Source organism: Peromyscus leucopus, chromosome 12 (assembly GCF_004664715.2).
Source record: "Peromyscus leucopus breed LL Stock chromosome 12, UCI_PerLeu_2.1, whole genome shotgun sequence".
NCBI classification, from domain to species: Eukaryota; Metazoa; Chordata; class Mammalia; order Rodentia; family Cricetidae; genus Peromyscus; species Peromyscus leucopus.
The window spans coordinates 10,340,807-10,360,782 of record NC_051073.1 but is presented as its reverse complement, the minus strand read 5'-3'; the positions used below and the strand labels follow the sequence as shown (position 1 = coordinate 10,360,782).

Genomic DNA, 19,976 nt, shown 5'->3' with positions numbered 1-19,976 from the left:
AACATGGGTATGCAAATTAATGTACACTGGAAGCATGAAAATTAAAATTAGGCAAGGTTCTAAAAGAAATCTAGTTGCAGTACATTGGGAATTTTAATTTAATAACTGTTGTTCACAACACACTCATATCCCATTAGATACAAGACACTCAATACCTAAAGCTGGGCTAGTGATAATTTTGTGCGTAGGCCAGTTTTACCTTTTTGTTTGAAGGCATACTAAAATAGTTCTGAGTAATACTGCTGTTCTGTAAATAGAGGTAAATCAAAGACAGAGTGGGAAATTAGTCAAATAAATAGACTATGCAGGCAATTAAGTTGGAAAGTATATTCATAAAGTACTCTTTTTCTTCCCTAGATATAAAATCACTTTCCACCTATTTGATTCTCTACAGGAAATCTTTCCTCCATTTACACAGCAGTTGAAAGGATGCACTGCAAATAATTACCTACTACTTTGGAAGAATGGTAAATAACATGTAAAGCAAATGATATACGCCAGACAATTCATGTTTGAGTTTTAAGGTAATACAATAAAAGCCACTAGTAATAATTTCACTAAACATTTGCTTGTTTCTTCAACATAGGACCAGCATTTTAGAAAAGATAACTTATTCCGTGGAATACTGTTGATTTTATACATGTCTTACCAGTGCACTGTTCTGTTATTCACTATGTAGCAGTCTACCCTACATAGAGCTTTTCATTCTACAGATGGAGGCGATTGCATATTTAACAATGTTGGTAGATGGTGGAAAACTCACAAAGGAATTCCTGAGACAAGGATTATATTCAGTACAAGCATTCTTGCTCAGGTAGATTTGATTCCTCTTTCCAAACCTCTTCACAATTTATTTGATGATACAATTTGTGAATCAAAAGAAATGATGATTGTGAAGCATCTTTTAACTTTAGAAGAATCTTAAATATTAGAGTGACACAGAGAGCAAGAATTTTTTACAGATCTGTACTACCCAGAGAGGGATTACTTTTTAGTGTGTGTGTGCTTGGGGTGAGTGGGGGACAGAGGCCAATGTCAGTGTCTTCCTTTACTGTTCGCTATCTTATTTTTAAAAACGTTTTCATTAAAAATTTGTGCCACGTATTGAATCATATTCACCCCACCCACTTCTTTCTTTACCGTCTGCTATATCTGTATCTACCTCCCCACCCCTTCCCAACTTTGTAACATACTTTATTTTTTAACAATCCCCTGACTCCAATTTCTGTTGTTCATATATTCCTGGGTGTGGGGTCCAATCCAACTGATCATGGTGGTTTTGCCAGGAGATACACCACTAAAGAAAACGGACTTACCCTCTCTCTCTCAGAAGCCCTCAACTGTCCATAGCTCCCCATTTAGTGATGGAGCTAATGAAATACTTCCCACTACATGGTGGAATGTTAACTAGATTGATCTTGGGTAGGCAACCAAAGCTGCTATGAGTTCATGAATATAGTGTTCTTGTCGTGTATAGAAGACACTTTTTGCTCTGGTCCTCATCTGTCATGGTGCCTGAGCCTTGTGGAGGATATACTCATTTGTGAATGGGCATTCCCACTGACACTCTGACCAGTTTCGCGTTTCTGCATTGACCACCATCTATTACTGGACAAGGATGATTGCCTGGTGAGAAGTGAGAACTGCACTAACATACAGGTAGATGGCTTTAAATTTAGAGGGCAGTATTATGTTGACGGCTATACCACCCCGAGTGCTCCTGAGCACTCCTGATCTAGTCTGATGTCTACCTGATTGTTTGACACAGACTCTCACTGAACCCAGAGATTACCAATTGTCTAGATGAGCTGGACAGGGAGCCTCAACAGTCTGCTAGTCTCTGTCTTCCTGGCCCTAGGATTACAGGCACATTTAAGCATGCTTGACTTTTGACTTGGGATCCAAACTCAGGTCCTTGTGACTTTGTGGCAGGCACTTTGACTGAGTCATTTCTCTAGCCCCAGGGATCACCACCCTTTGATACCCTGGAAGGATTTGGTAAGCTGACATATATGATTCTGTATCATGTAGGCATGTTGACATGTATGAGAATGAGTCTTTGCACAGATAATTTGACTACTCTTTGATCCTGTGTGCATGATGCTCTTGATAGATTCAGAAATAAAATGCTGGTATACTGATAGTTAACTCGTTTATAATATTGCATTGCCCTCTCCAAAGGCACTGAATATTTTTTCTGGTCTTCTCCCCCTCATATTATTACATTTAATCTGGAAATGCCAATTTTAAGATTTCCTAGTCAGCCATAGTGAATAAGTTCTACTTCTGCACAATTTTTATGTCTAAAATTTGTGATAATGAATTCAAGGGAAGAAACTAGATAAGAATTGGAGAAAAATTGCAAGATAAACATAATAGAAGGGAGCTATCATTTACTCAATTTGTAGCTTGCTGAGGCATTTTACAGATATGACAGGGATCCTTACGTTATCAAATTGCTTTTTTTTTCCTGTTCAAGTATAAAGGTGTGGGTTTGAAAATGAACTACATTATGGAGTTTTAATTAGCATTCCCTTACTATTTCAGCTAACTATCAGACAATTCTATAAAACTTAGTGGTTTCTCTTTCTTCCTTTATTTTTTTCTTTCTTTCTTTTCTTGGTCCAGGATCAACACAGGAATCTCACAAATTCTGCTTCAGGTTTTGTTTGCTGGCTTTGGAATTTTAAACACATTGTAGTTCTCCAGAGTATGAATATAAAGAAACATGGACAAACTTGGCATTCAGGACACAGACCAGCCAACAACATTTAAAGTTATTCCCTCTCAGTCCTGTAAAATCAATAGTCCTGTTAGATAAAAGAGGCTTTTCTAGGAAGAAATGATTAGGATTACAGAGGAGCATCTGAAAGGTTCAGAGGGAATAAAAGAAGAGTTACATTAATTGCCAAGGAGAATATGCAAATTAATTTCTAATAAACAAAGGCATACATAAAAGCAAGTACATACAATATCAAAGCAAACAAGAGAATACAAAGAAGGAAATTACTTTCCAAGGGGGATACATCCTTTGTGTGTGTGTGTGTGTGGGTGGGGGGGTGGGTGTGTGTGTGTGGTTAGACGTAACCCACAATGTGGTAAGCTTTATTTTAAGATTGCTATAAGATCAGCTGTTCAAATCCCTCATCTCATCATAGTGAACTATGAGGACTAGGTTGTCAGTATGCTCCAACAGGCGACACAGGCCCTGATTTGCTTTTGTATTTCCTTGAAACATTCTATATTTAAATTTCATGTCTCAGAGAGCTTTATGCCCCCTCTCCCCTGTGATTTTCCTTCTCATAATGGCTCTCATCAATCTTGACAATGTTTGTACCTCTGTTTTCGTGCACAGATGAATGCCTGTCACCTGTTTGTGCATCGAATATGAACTTACAAGTATGTTCTGAAGGAAGCGTTGACCCTGCATCCAGTTATTTTATCTATGCAGACATCAGGTGATCTATTAACCAATGTATCTCATTTGGCTTTCTCAGTTTCCCAGAAAGCTCTCATCTTTACCTTCTGATGTTCACACACATGCTTGTAATACACACTCCATCACCATCCCCTTCCTTTGACTTGGTGCTGTTGACATGAATGGGAGTTTGGTGTAGAGGCCTGCAGTTTTCTGGCTCTCCTGATGGGCTATCAGAGCAAATCCGAGATGCATAAAAATCTATAATGCGATATTTTGGAGAAGTGCTCCTCTCACCAATGCTGGGAATTCTAGGCCTTGCACATGCTAGGCATACAGACCACCCATGTGCCACACCTGCAGCCCCAAAGGAAATTTTCTGACTCCTTAGAGAAGTGATTACCCTGGGAAGTATCATTTGGTGTCTTGCCATAAACTTGCATTTATTACTTCATAAGAAGCAAATGTTAGACATGTGCAAGTAATTTACCACAGGGTCACCATGGGCAGTGCCCTGTTGCCTCCCTTTATCTTGACTATAGCATGAATTTCCCTCATAGTTTTCAGTCTGAAAATTTCATGATTTTTCTACCAACAAAACCCCCTCAACTCTGGGATTTTGCTTATTTTTTTTTCACCTTCCTTCAGTGACTTGAAAGTAAAGACACATTTTTCTGGTCCCTTCTTGACTACTTTTTTTTCAGGAAACTCCTCTGTTTTCATCTTGTTTTACACTTGCCTTTGCATCGTTAGTGCATGTTATCAAACTGCAATTTATGTATCTGACTTCTGCAAATCTCTGAAATAATTTTAGAATAGGAATAGCTATAAATACAAGAATGAATAAGTAAATTTAAAAAAAGGATGGAGAGGAGGGCAGAAACAAATTAAATACTCAACCTCAGAAGGTCAAAAGCTACTGAAAACCCTAAAGTCTATTTGAGGGATGAACTCACATAAAACAAAAGACAGTACAGTCTGCAGGAACACTGTAGCAAACGTGCTTCCGCACACTTTCCAGGAACTGTTCAACAGCCTTGGTCTTCTATTAGGACCACATTAGTCAGGTGTCCTCCCTTACCTTCCTCATGCCAACTACAGGGTGGGCATATGATTGCCAGAGTTCTACACTGTAGGTCAGGCTTCCTTTTTGACATCATAGTCATGAAATTTTCATGAAGGGAGTGATATATGTTACTCTTTAGACATAGTTCTCTGTGCACACACACACTTGTTTGGATTGTCCCAATGAAGTTAGAGTAATAAAAGTACTCTGATCAGAGGCTGGGGAGATGATTCAGCAGTTGAGTCACCATTGACTGCTCTTCCAGAGGACCAGGTTTGGGGTTTGATTTCTTATACCCACACGATGGCTCGAAACCATCTGTCACTCCAGGTTCAGTGATTTCAATGTGAGTCTCTAGGGACACCAGGCACAAAAGTGGTATAAGATACACATATGGACAAAATACCCATGCACATAAAATAAAAATTAATGGTAAATAATGGAGGTATGAAGGCAAGCATTCTAAATTGGTATCCTGCATCCCATTCATTTATGATTGCTACTTTTTACTGTGTGCTTTTGAATATGAAGATACTTCTTTACTTTGAATTATTTGTAAGACAAGTTGATCAGAAATGCCTATATAATACAAGGTTCAGTAAATGTAAATACTGTAATGGTTAACATTGATTTTTCAGGAGGATTGAGTCTAGAATCATCCAGGAGATAAATGTCTGGGCATGCTTGTAGGGAAGTTTCTTCCTATATTGGGTTACTTGAGTGAGAAGATCTACTCTTAACTGTTAGTGGCAGTATTAATGAGCTGGAGATCCAGACAAAGAAAGGGGAGAAAGCCAGGTGAGCAGAATAATTTAGCCCTTTCTGCTCCTGATGGTGAATGCAAGCTGAGCAGAGCCTTAAGCCCTGTCTTTCCCCTGTGATGGACTGAACCTCACACTGAACCAAAAGAAACTCTTCCTTTCCTAAGCTGCTTCTGTCAAGGGCTTTGTCACAACCGTGGGAAAAGCAACTGACGTGTATAGTTCAACACAGTTCTATTAGGACTGTTCTATTGACATTTCCCCTCGGGGACAGCATGTCCCTGGATTTGCCTCTGCAATCATGACCCCTGACAAGAAGATACTTTCACTCACCTCCCACACCCACTTTCTTTACAACACATTCACATTTTATGGACTGTCCTGTTTTTTTTTTTTAAATCATGTTGGTTTGTACTGTGATCTTTGCATTCTGCAAATTTTATGTATTTCATTTGTCAACTGTTTTTTATTTATCTATATGTAAGCTTTCCCCCTTTTCAGATAAGTTGTATGAGGGAAATGAAGTTGTTAAGAAAATTGCAAGAAGGTGGCTGAGAATATGATTTGGCTGCTGGGATCTCACTCAGTGTTGGCTGCCTTGGTTTCAAATAACAAAACGGTGCTTTGAAATGGTTGCAGACTCTTGGTTAAATACTCTTACTTTTCATGTATTTAAAAGTTTTGAATGAATTTTTGTTTATATATTATACATAATATTCTGTTTTTTAAAAGAATAAGATTTCTGTAGCTGTTCAAAATAAATTCTGTATCTTATTTCTCTTTCCTAGATACCTGAGACACCAAAAAGAGGGCAAAAGTATATATGACAATAAATGATAATCTGAAACATCTTTGTTGTATTTTCTATTAAACGGTTTTTCTTTAAAATATTTTCTCACAAGTTAGTCTTGTGCATTTTATGACAAGCATTCCACAGAGGTAATAAAACCCATCAGTCTGACTCAGTCAGATTCTAAATACTGTCATGACTTCTCTGTTCATTGTGACCCAAGAGATATTCTCATGACCACAAGAATTTCAAATGTAAATGCAACCTGAGGAAACTTAAGAGATACAACTGCACCAAGTTGTATCTCTTAACCATTTCTGCGTCCCCAGGTCTTCCCACTCTTTCTTTAACTGTCTTTCTACCACCAGCAGTCACAGTAAAGGAGCTGATTCTCTTACCTTCCCCAACTATTCAATTCAATTACAGTTTTATGTGTTATTGGTAGAACATTTAGGGCACAGGGAAAACTGCAACTGGGTATTAATATAAATCCAACTGTGTGTGTGTGTGTAAAATATTTGTATATAAGTCTATGCAATACAAAAATAACAATGAAGTAGGCAATATCATCTAGCAAGCTCAATGCATGTAATAATATAAGATGGAATACTTTATGAATCATATAATATAATAATGCATGTAATTAACATGTGATAAATGGTTGTATGCACTGAATTTTATATATTTGCATATTAATATAAATATTGTCCAGATATAATCATATACATGTTTGTATATATCTTACATAGTATCTATTATTTTTGTAAATATATACAGAGAGGCAGAAGAGAGAAAGAGAGAGAATGAGTGATAGAGATGAGAGCTGATTCTCTCTTTAAAAAGTCAAACGATTGCAACTTAAACTTTTTTCATTGATTTAATTTTGAAGTTTGGTTTGCAAAACACTCAGGTTGGGGTAAATGTGTGATCATAGAAGAATCTAGCTCCCTGCATCTCATTACCATTGGAAGCCTGGAGTCAAGGATGGCTAAAGATGGAGCATAGGGTGTGTTTCTAAGGTGAGTCTCTGATGTCCACTCAGGAATGTGGGAAGAGAAACAATGTAATTAGATGTCAACATCTAAATGGGAAGGAAAATGGAAGAAGTTGTATTCCTGGATGGCTTGGAGGTATACTTCTTCCTTAGAGATCTTTAATCTCCAGAGGGAGAAAGGAGAAAAAACATTTGTATAAATGTGCATTTTAAGTTGAAAGTGAGGACCTTGATAGGACCCAGTGGAATTTCCGGCTCTTGTGCCTACTTAAGTTTAATGACAGAAAAACAATGTCAGTTCCACAAGCCTGGCTCAGTGACTGTCAATAGAAGGCATAACATAGCTGCATGTTTTCCTGCAGCAGTGTCTCGATGCATCCCAAAGGTACTAAATGCCACTCTGGATGAGGTAAGCTGGTACACTGGTGCACCTGCTCACTAGCACCTACAACTGATGGACGGGGGAGTGACTTCACTCCAAGATACTATGACCAAAGCAAACAAGGAATCCCTAAAGCTGGAGGAACTCTCATCACAGTACCCTTTTCACTATGCCTATCTGCATGCAAATGACTGCTTCAATCACCTAGAATCTGAAGAATGGCTGCTTTATCCAATCATGTTTAAATTGGACAAGAGTAATGATAGGAATCCAAATGAAAGAAATATCCCCAATCCACAGCCTTGACAAAATGAACAGATTTCTTCTGTTGGCATTCACCATAAATTCTTATCTGTAAATACAAAGAACCACAGGCAGCTAAGGAATGCTAAGCGCAGGAGAAGTGGTCTTCCCCAGGGAAGAGCACACCAACCAATTATTCAATACCAAGTGATCAGTCCCCAAAATATACATAATACAGACTGAACAGGTTGCACTTATGCATTTAGAAATGCATAACACACACACACACACACACACACACACACACACTTATGTAACAAAAGAAAGAATGAGTTTGGAAGAGAGAGAAGGGGTATATGGGAGGGTTTGGAAGGAGGAAAAGAAGGGAAAGTGATGTAATTATCTTAGAATCTCAAAAAATAGGAAAATAATTTTAGAAATAATAATTAGTATACCACAAAATGTGAAGTCATACTCTAGTCTGTGATGTTTTACAAGTGTGTTTTCTATTGTAATGAATGGATTTCGTTAGAAAGATTATGTTTAAAGGCTTTTTTCATAAGTTAAGACTGTGTGATTATTTTCTTAACCATTCTTTCCCATTGAACATTTACAATGATTTATAAACAGACTCAACAGTGCAGTGAGCATGTATAAAAACAGCTTTAGGGTTCAAATGTATCCTAAGAGAAAAAGAACATAAAAGGTAAATATTGCCTTTACACTCCAGAGATGCCTCTCGTGACTGATTCATTGGTCACTTCTTTTACAATACAAACACAGCAGGGTCATCAGAATACAACTTGTGTCTATAGATTACAAAACATGTAATAAAATGATTTAGAAACTTAAAATTAAAAAAAGGGCCTCAGGAGACAGTTTAGTTAGAAAAATGCTTCCTGGATACTACAGTGACCTGAATTCAGTGCACACACATGCATGCACGTACACACACACACACGCCATGCATGATAGCACATGTTTATCATTTCAAGTCTGAGGAGACAGAGACAGATTTTAGATGCTTACTGGATAGCCAGCCTTCAACTACAGACCATCTCAAAATCCAACCTCACTCAACAAAAATCAAGGTGGATGACACCTAGTAATAATACCCAGTATAGTTGACTTCTGGCCTACACACACACACACACACACACACACACACACACACACACACACACACACGTGTGCACGCGCGCGCACACACACACACACACATCTATGTAGATCTCTGCACATATTACACACAATACAATAAAATAAAAGTAAGAAAAATGAACCTTAAAAGTTGCAATTGAGTTTTCATTAAAAAAAACAGACCTGATTTTTCACTATCCTTTTCCAATATGAATTATGAAGTGCTTTATCGGCTCTGGGAATTGAGTATTGATTTTTAAAGGCATATTTAAGCTATTTTGCTAAGAAAGGAATTCTTGCAAACAGATTGCTGTAAGTTTCCATTCAAGGACATCAGCACTAAATGTCTTTAACAGAGTGTGTTGCAATGCCTGAATCAATATTCATAGTTAAATTACATTTAATTAAGTATAAAAAACCATATAATAGTTGAAAACCAAGACGTTAATGGGTAGAAGCAGTTAATGCCTGATTTTCCATAATCTATTTGCAGAATTCTAAGGAAGATATGTAGACACTTTCGTCTGTAGCAGTTTTATACAAAGCTTATTTTGTTAGTGATTCTCTAACATTAACTGTTTGTCTTTATTTTAGTGAAATTCTTGGAAAACTCACTATATAGCATACTAAATAGAACACAATATTTATTCTATTTCCCTTAATACATTTACTTACAGATCTTCACATACTGTGAGGAAGCAAACAACAGAAGCCCTTATATGTTTTGAGATTTTTTTTAGTTTTAAATGCATTTTACTTCTTACGAGGTTTTAATTTATTGAGACACTGAGAAAATAGCTCACAGAATTCTCATCTGCACCACCCAATATCTCTTGCTATTTACATTATAAACTACTACTTCATATTTGTCAAAATTAAGGAGCCACTAGCAATATGTTATTATTAAGAAGTGACATTTTGGAGCCCATTCCCTATAGAGGGATATCTTGCTCAGCCATGATGCAGGGGGAAGGGGCTTGGTCCTACCCAAACTTGATATGCCAGACATCATTGACTCCCCAGGGAGGCCTTACCCTCTCTGAAGAGTGGGGCTGGAGTAGAGGGGGGAGGTGAAGGGGAGGGTAGAGAAACTATGCTTGTATGTAAAATAAAAAAAAAAAAGAAAGAAAAGAAATGTTGATTTTTTTTTTTAATTCAAACTGCTTAGATTTTACCTCACATAATTTTCTGCTCTGAGGTCTTAAGCGGATGGCGCTTCTCACATTTTCTCACTGTGTATCCTTAGCTTCTCTGTAGTCTGACTGTGTTTTATGTTCTATAACCTTGGCACTCCTGAAGAGTATTAGCTGGTTATTAGAATGAGGGCCTTCTACTGGAATTTGCTGGCTGTTTTTTATCATGATTGACATGAGGAATAAAGACCAGGTAGTCAAGGTTCCTTTTGTAGCATACCATATCAAGTGCAAATACCATCAAGTCTTTATCACTGGAGACAATGACCCCTATCATTTGCTTTCTTTTTTCTCTTTCCCTTGGGAAACTTGACTCTTCTCCCCATTTCCTTACTTCTGTTTCCCACACTAGTGCAGACACACCAGAGACCAGCCAGTTGGCTTTCCTCTTCTTTAAACACAACATCAGTGGGGCTTGCTTGGGAAAACACCTTCTTATCCCCTGTCACTAGGAGGTATTTCAGCAGTAGTGTATTGATTTCCATCACTAGTTCTAGAACCATCTCTGGCTCTCAGGAGTCCTGAGTGTTAGTTTCACAGGAAGCTACTGGGATGTCATTGTTTCAAGTCTTCTAGGTTGGAAGAGCTAGGGAGTCCATGTGTGTATATAATAAGCTCTGTACAGATTGAGCTTTAGTCAGCCATTAAATAAAATGGATGTTCTGCCTTAACATGGACTGTTCTTGAATTTGTTCAGTATATTAAATAATTCACTTTAATCCATTCTCTTTTGTACTGTTAAATGAAAATAGTAAGTTATAATGATATTCCATTCTCCAAATTAATAACAATTAATCATCAGATTTCTAGGAAATAAACTACCTGAGTTAGATTTACCGGGACACATATGGTGGCAGGAGAGATGTAAGTTGTCTTCTGATCTCCATACTCCCAGAATACTATGTACATACCCTACTCCAGTAAGTAAATAAGTAATTTAAAAATCAAAATATGTATTTTCAGTCATAAGTCACAATGAACATTAGTCTTTAAACCTCCTTTAGAGTCTCTATAAAAATGCATCATATAAAGAAGGGCAGAACATGACTTAGATTCAAGAAACAGCAAGGTTTTGGTCCTGTGAGTTTTAGAAGTGCTGAAATCTTAGTGTTTTAGTCAGTGTTTTTTGTTTTACCATGTTCTGGATTCATGAATTTAGTTGAACATTGATACCTGTGATTCATTAAGAACACTCTGACAGTAAAAATGGGGTTGATTTAGGTTTAAACAGAAGAAAAGTGATTTTATGGGTTTTTTTCCCCCTAAAGGTTTCAATGTATTTGTACTATACAAATACACTTCCTTATTCCTTAAGCAAGGCAATTTCACACAGTAGGTCAAAGAAGAAGATCTTTCTAGCATAGGGACCTCCTGTCTTGCTACATAACAGAGAAAGTGTGGAAGGGTCTTTATTGAGTTCTACGTCATATGTACTTTACAGGTATTACCACAATTCACCTTCACATCAAATCCACATGTCTGTAATTGATCTTCTGGTGTTAGATCAGTGGTAAAATAACAGATCTATGACTCTCCTTCTACTTGGATTTCTTCATCACTCTGTCTTCTGATGCAAATAGATTTTTACAAACCTTCAGGACATGGATAATATTCTCTGTATGATATGGGTAATAAAGAAGATGGAAAATGAGGAATGCTGTGGGTCTGCTACTACTGTCTCCATTGCTGTCCTCCAGAACCACTGCCATGAACGTTGCAACAAGCTAAAGCAATGTTTTCTAGGCATAGATGCCATATTTCCTTTCCAACCTGATTACATTTGTAGAATGTTTCCTAAAGGGAACATGTTTCCTTGCTGCTAGCAACATCAAATATAAGCCATATTCATTGTCAGACATCTCCAAACAATGAAAAGGAACAGTCTACTTCTCCTATATTTGATTGCAGCGTGATATATGCAGATATGCAAGAGCATACATAGATCCATACACAGTACACTGGAGTTTAATGCAAGATACTTAAAACTAAATGCCATTCCCACATTTCTAACAATTAGCAGTATAACTTAGTCAAAGTCACCAAACCACACTTTTTCTCAATGAAAATCAGAGATCACAAATCACAGAAAAGAAACTAAAGTTGAGAGGTACATGGTATAAACATCAGGCTTGCAAAATCAATACTGGCCTTAAAAGCAAATGATATTGAGAGAATTGTAAGGCAAATGATCTGTTGATTTTGGGAGAGTGTTATGACCAGTGAGGAACTATATTATTTTTTAAGTTGACACAGACCTTCACAATTCTTTTGAGGGCTAGCTGGGGATTTCAACTTAGTGTGAGGGCCAACAAGCTTCCCAAAGTCCAGTGCCTCTCCAAGTGTGAATCTGTCTAAGCCAAGCAGATCTTTTAAAACAGGATCAGTTCTCCGTTAACCTCTAGCCTCCCTTTTCAGGTTTGGCAACATAAACTGCATACACTCTATGCATTTGTGGGCCTTAATGTGATCCTTCTTATCTGCGAATTAAGGTAAATCAGTTGCAGTATATGAACTGAAAATTATCCAAAATTATATTTGAAAAATAGTAAGAGTTTGAAAAAAATTTAAATAATAATAGATTTTTTTAAATTACCACAATGTAAGCTTCAAGGGATACTAAGTCTATCCTTTTTGTTTACTGTTGTATTTATTGCACTGGCAATTATGTGTGTATCATACTAGAGAATAATTTGTTAGATATGTATTGAATGAAGAATATTAACTCAATAAAAGAATCAAGAGATTAAAGAATAGAGACAGGTGTTTTTATTTGTTTCCACTATTTGAATGCCTCCTCCAAATAAGGGCAATTTAAAATATTTGGTGTTTATGCTGAACTTCACTGAAGCAAAAGCACAGACAATACAAACCAAGTGGGAACTTTGAGTACAGTTGTGTTAAGGTCTTTTCAAAATGATACTTCAGAGAAAGTAAACAATTGACATAAAATTATTTGGGCCTCTTAAAAGGAATACAGGAACCTGAAGAATTATATACCGACTACAGATTTCTACATACTCATATACTTATGCCAATTTCTTTCTTTATATGGGATATTTAACCACATGGTGTGCTTGTAAGGTAATTGCTTTATTGTAATCTGCATAACTGGTATTTGACTACCCTGTGTGAAGTAGGAAGATCAGATGCCAATACCAAGAGTTCCAAGTGTGGGGTTTAGACTCGGAAGTACTAAATGTTTTAGAAAAACAGAGCACATTAAATTTTAAATCCATGATCATAAAGAAAATGTCAATAATAAAAAAGTTGAAAGCACACAACAGCAATAACATGAATGATACCCAGTTACTTCTTAAGGACCTCTCATATTCCATTTCATGTTCTGTTTCTATTAATCTTATTAATGGGACTCTGAGGCTCCCATTAGTTTTAATTTGATTTCTCAGATACAATTACAAAAGCCTGCTGAGATTGGCTAACTCTCACTGAGACACACACCCAGCAAGAGATGGTGGTGGGGTCCAAGCCTACACTTATTCCACCAGGTGCTGTTTCAGGACACTTGGCCACCCTTAATCATATGCTTTCCTGTCATGTTTATGCTGTGTGCTGAAATGATGGGCTAAATGTATTAGTAAATAAATCTTTCTGTTCCTAATAGAAATGGCACTTCTGCTTTATGTACGCACATGCGGGGTATTTCCCCACTAATGACAATGCACTAAATTTGGGTATTTTAGAGGATGTCTATGATGTGGGGCTCACAGGTCAACTTAAATGTATATGATAGCTAACTGCTTCTTGATGTATGTTGGCATACACAAAAAGGCTGAAATTACACCAGCAAGTGCACAGATTTCCCAGTTACTCTATGTTCCTCCTCTGTAAGATGCTGTGAAAATGGGATAGTGATAATTAGGGTACTACACTCTATAGGGTCCCCTTTGGGATTTTTCAGTTTTACATAAGATTACTAACCATACAATGGTATTCCAAGGCATATTCACAGTACATACATGCTAGAGCCCGCCATGCATTCATTTCAGTAACTTCTAAAATAGTGTGTGTGAATTTTATCCTAAATTTACACTTTTCTCAGTAGCTAAAGTTTAAGCAGGTACTCCAACAAAGCTACGCATTGATGACATTTGTTTCTCCATATAAAGGCAATTAAAAGTGTCTATTGTTTATCTTGAACTTTACTTCAAGATATTTCAAGTTATTGAAGAACAATGCAAGTTGAAAATCCAGAGTCCCTATTTGCTGGTTGACTGGGCACTTGATAGTTGGTTAGGAAGAGAACAAGAGAAGAAAACAAACACAATTTTATTTCCTCTCACAGAGTGTTGTCTACTTCCCCTGCTCCTCTGATATTTTGCATTCAACATTGGGATTGACTGACAAGAAAGCAGCTGTAAAAGGCAGGTTTTCCTCTGCAATAAAGCTGGTTTCTATGGTGCTGAATTTTTCACTTAAAAGCTATGTGTGGGTCCTTACATAGAGAGTGTTAGTGCCCAGGCCAACAACAGGTCACACAGGGTCAGAGAAGGGAACTGTGTGCTGTATATAAACATCAGTAGTACGTGCAATGTTGCTTCACGCATTCTAGCTCACATTTAAAGGAACGAACTTTGATTATTTCGAGGTGTGAATCATAAGGTCAGTGAATGATGCTGGTTGCTTTCATTTTTGAAAACAACTTTCAAATGGTTGATTGTGATTGTTTAGGACTTGGCAGAGCCATTTCTAACACGGGGATGCCATTTTCAAAATGTGCAACTCAAAAGCAAAACACCAATTGAGTTAATAATCACTGGAAATCATTACACATTTTCATTACTTTGTATTCTATTCATTATTGTTCTACTAAATTAAGCATCTTTGATTGCATCCAAAGTCCAGGCTTGAATATATCTTGGGCAAAGATTGTTTCAGTTATAATGAATCACTATTCTTTTAAAAAATGTTTGGAAATCTACCACTATAGGGTCTAAAGATAGAATAAATGCATATTTTCCTCCATAGTCTAGACGAAACATGTAAAGTTAGTATTTGGAATTTTTCCTTTCCTTAAAAACTAAACTTCATGTGTCTAAAGAAAATACCCTTCAAGCAGTAAGCTTATTTGCAGGGGACGGGGGAGTCCATCATACTCAGTGACACAAGCAAATAAGCAAGCAGAAGATCGAGTTTTTATAAGGGGCTCACTCATTGAAGAGCAGTACTAGTGTAGTGACTGAGGGACATGAACTCCTCAGGAGCCTCGCTATGAACTCTTTGAATTCTTTCGAAAGCTGTCCTCACACTCAGTCAATTCCTAGAAAGAGTATGGGTTAGAAACCTAGGGTTTCTTCTTTTCTTTGCTATGTGAGAGATGGGAGAAGCTGACAGACACGTGTCGGCTGTCCACATTTCACCTATGGCTCTCCCTGTGATCATCACTAATAAGAACAAGAACTAAGAAGGCACTCTGAAAACTGAAGTAGAGAACCCATATTAGTTGGAAAGGAAAAGTTGAGAGTCAGTGCTCAAAGCCCAGACCTCTACCGACCAAATCCTGGTAGTGAGGGTCTGCATTCAGGTACATGAGTCCACGCGGGCCTTTCTGGTAGTGATGCTGACTGTTTGTTCTTTTGTGAAACCCAAGTAGTTCCCGTAGTCTCTTTTTAATCTCTTTGGAGATCTAAGCCTCACCTCTCCCAGGAAGTTATCTGGCTTGGTGATTAGATGCTGTTGAGTGGCTGGCAGGTGGGTAGGATTGGGAAGAGAAACTTTAGTGTTTAATGACCATCCTTCCAGCTCCTCGCACTCTCAGACTCTCTCCAGTGGACACCTCCAGACTTCCCAGACTCCATACAGAAACATCCAATTTAGAGATAAAAACTTAGAGGCTCTGAGCTAACGGGCTTTGCTATATTCCCATGATGCCAGTGGGTGAGTGATTCTATTCTTAAAGGTTCTGACATGCTTGAGTGTAACCCGGACTGGCGGACTGATGGACTTCCACTTAGGCATCTAGAAGAGAGATCTCACATCACCCCCTCAATCACTCAATTCAGGTGGTCATAGGTGCGTGCAATCTGATGCCCAGAGTAGGAGCCAGCCCAATGGAGCCTGGATCTGAGCACTCCGCTCAGAATCTTGTATCTCAGATTGAAAAACCCGCCAACCATACATTCCGGGAAAGCCTGGCACCTGCCAGGAGGGAAGCAGTGATGCGACTCCCACTTTGTTGTGGAGCTTTGGGTGCACACTGATCCCCACCACCCCGCAGCTCCTGTCCCCTCACCAGTGCCAGCGCGCGCGCGCTATCTTGCCCGGACCCGCTGCGCCCTCGCCGGCCACGGGGAGCTATAAGGACCCCTGGATCCGACAGCGTAGAGCGCTTCCACGGGCTCACTCACCGATCCTGAGCACTTGCGGGGCGGTCTGAGGGAGGATGTAGCACAGGAAATAGAGGAGTGTCCAGCTGGTGTCCCTGGTCCAGAGCCCGGGCTGGATGAGGACTGTGCCGCGCTCCATCTTCCAAGCTTCTTAATTCATGCCGAGACACAGTCGTGGCCTCACGCCCTCGAGATGCACCCAACTTGGGCTGGGTCCCCACCTCATCCTCCCTGGATGCTCTCAGGCTGCACGCTGCGCGCTCTCTGCTCTCAGGAGAGCGAGATGGAGGGAACCCGCGTGGGGACGTGGAGCGGGCTTGTGAGACTGAGCTGCTTGGGGCTTCGTGCACCGCACTGGTCCTTAGCCCATCACTGCTCTCCCTCCTCCTCCTCCATGGGCTGCATACCTCCAAGAATCAGCAGGAACCCGCTCTTGGAGCTCAGAAACCAGCTGAGGAAAGTTGCTACCTCGATTTGCTGGAACGTCTCCCTCATTCGTCCTCTGGTCAGATGCAGAAATGATGGGTGGGGGAGTGGGTAGAGAATGCAGGGTGCAGTGAGAAAAGGAGAGAAAGGGGGGAAGAAGACATCCAAGGAAAGAGGGAACTGGGTGAGTTGGTGCAGCGCTCAGAACAAGCAGGATGAGCTCCAGCAGGTTAACTGGGATACAAGCCCTGCTTTGGCTTCTTTCTCCGTCCTGCTTCCCTCCTCCCCTCTTGGCCCCACCCTTTATTTACTGCCGGCCCCGGCCAACCCTACTAACCCAGCCAGACACACTCACACAACCGCGTGCATATGCGCACGCGCCTGCGGACACACCACACACACACACACACACACACACACACACACACACACACACACACAAACACACACACACACACTTACACCATGCACGCACACATGCAGTCACTCTTCAACTTTGCGCTGTGGTGCTGGAAAGTACATTGAGTCTTGCATCCCCATGACAGATTAAATCTAACCCATTAGTCCCTAGGCAGAGGGAGTTCTGCTCTCCGTGAATGACAGCCTTATCCCCAGGCGCCTCTGCGGGGGTCTCAGAGATGACTAGCACGTGATAGGAAATCACATCCTCCGAAGGAGAGATTTAAGAAATTATCAGAGTTTTAATTTTTAACTCTAACAAGAATGAAGAGACAGGGAAAGAAGGAGGAAGAAGGAGAAATGGGTACCCTTCAGTCTTTTAAGATTGTAGCGACTCTTCCTATCTGGACCCGATATAATGTCTTGAAAATTGCTTCCATTTACAAGCGCAGGACTGAGAACGAGGCAGTTTCAGGCACGCTGCTTTTCTTAATTTCTTTTGGCTGTCACATTTGAACACTGGAAATAGGCTATTCTAACAATGTAGGTTTAGAGACCATTTCTCTGTAGAAGGACAAGGACACTTCCCTGGGGAAATCAGCATTTGCTCCTGTTGGCTTAATTTCCTTTGAGCTTTCTGGGAGAATGTTCCATATAAATGTTTGCTGGTTCTGTATGAGCACCTCAAGGTGCTTCCCCCTCCCCCAAGTAGGGATTTGGAAAGTTGATATAAATTGAGTTAATTCATAAATGAAACGCCCATAGTTATATGAGCCTAGAATATGAAAAATTATAAATGCAGTATCTTACAATTCATTTATTCCACAAATGCATATTGGGTAGTTTGTACCTGGTGGCAGAGACTATGTTTGTCAAAGAACCCATCATGAGAAAAACACACTGTCTCTTCCAGGGAGGCTGTAGTGTCACTGCTGGAAGCTAGTAGGTCACACTGCATGTGTATAGTTCTCAATTTTTGTGGATCAGAGTTGAGGAAATAGAACATACACTCGGATAAGAAAATCATTTGTACAGATTTGTGGTTCACCTTACTAATGAAAAGGATCAAGGACATAGGTAGCTATTTGCAGAAACTTCAATTTCTTGTATTGAAGAGAGGGGACTTTCTTAGTGTTGGCTAAAGGAGAAGAAATGCAAAAGTAAAAATAGTAGATGGAAACTGGAGAAGAAAAATCAAAGTCAACTTATTTTAGATCATTTCTAAAACCAGATCAAATCATACAATGATATGATCTGTCTCAGAAGACAGCCATACTCTACATCCATCCATCCATCCACCCATCCATCCACTCATCCATCCATCCATCCATCATCCATCCATCCATCATCCATCCATCCAATCATCCACTCATCCATCCACCCATTCATTCATCCATCTATCCACTCATGAAATGAACCTTTTCAGGACCTACTTCCTGTGAAACATTGTGCCCAGCCATGAACACACAGCAGGAATATAGTTCCTGCTAGCAGGAAGCACATAACCTTTAAAGAAATGTGGGTTCTGTTGATACAGCTCAGTGGTAGAGTTCCTACTTGGTAGACATAAAGCTCTGGGTTCTCTCTCCAACATTAAAAAACATCAATGTTAGAAAAGCATACTGTAGGTACAAACAAAAGAAGGAACCTGACCTCATTTAGGAGTTTGTAAAGGGTTGTTAATTTATTGATCCTTAAATGAACGACTAGTAAATATTTCTTAAAGCAAGAATTAAAAAAAAAAAAAAAAAAAAAAAGCTATCAACTTATTTTTAAACTTGAGATTTTTATTAAGCATATCGAGTCATTTATCTTTTCTTGGGTATCCAAATCCAAGGAATAGTGGGTGTGATGTGTAACAAGTCTTGGGAATGCAAGGTCGAGAATTCAGTTGGCTTCTGAGCACCTGCTTTGGTCTAGGTTCTAACATATTCTAGTTTTTATTTTTCCTTCAAGTTTGATAATTTCTTTAAAAAAAAAAACTCTCACTAGCAGCTTGTGTGTGCTTACTCATGTCTAGACTTCTCCTTACCTTGGCTTTCACAGACTATACCTTTTCTTTTAGAAGAATCCTGTAATGATAGTCAAGGGAATATGTGTGGCAGTATTATGCTACAGTGACAGGGAAAGAGTATTCCCACTTGGTCCTCCTGTGTTCTAATATCCATTTGAAAAAAAAGCCAGAAAACCAAACTTCTAAAGATCTAGATGGAAGTGACATCAATGCCACAGTCATCTCTTGTGGGAAAAGTGTTCTGGATAATCACACGGACAGCAAACATGTAAAGCAGTGACAACTTAACTTTAGGTTCTCATTCTGTATGATTATAACATACTTGTTACTCAGCACACCCTAATCTGTCTGACTAGTACACACTCCAAGCTATAATATCCTTATGTATAAAAAGAAAGTAATAATAATACAAAAGGACCATTGAAACACTACGACACATATAGTAATTATTTCCCACAACCTTTATTACTCGGTATATGATTTCTTTTCTGCTGGTTACATTTTGGCTCAAGGACTCCATACCTACATTACATTTTTTTTTTTTTAGTGTAAACAGTCCCAGAGGAAGATGAACAAGACATTTTTGTGTGCTGAAAAATAAGTTAAGAAAACTGGCCTAATTAATAGTATGATAATAGTAACTGTTCTCTGTGTCCAAACACTATTTAAGTAAATTTTACTACTTTTCAAGCACACAACCTTTAAGGTATGAGTGAATTTTCCCTTCTCATTGTTAGAGAGAAATTGGATTCTGCAGGATTCTTAAAAAATACATGGCTCACTTATGTTACCTTTCAGTATCGCCT

At 38.8% G+C, this 19,976-nt stretch overlaps 1 protein-coding gene across 6 annotated transcripts in view; it reads right to left on the bottom strand.

The window, feature by feature from the left end:
* Positions 1-17,045, bottom strand: part of Grik1 (glutamate ionotropic receptor kainate type subunit 1) — a 379,146-nt gene extending 362,101 nt beyond the window's left edge. For all 6 annotated transcript variants that reach the window (XM_028875952.2, XM_028875954.2, XM_028875953.2 and 3 more), the window contains exon 1: positions 16,353-17,045. In XM_028875952.2, coding sequence (XP_028731785.1) covers positions 16,353-16,470 — 118 coding nt within the window. In that variant the 5' untranslated portion in view covers positions 16,471-17,045. The remainder of the gene's footprint in view (positions 1-16,352) is intronic.
* Positions 17,046-19,976: the final 2,931 nt, after the last annotated feature.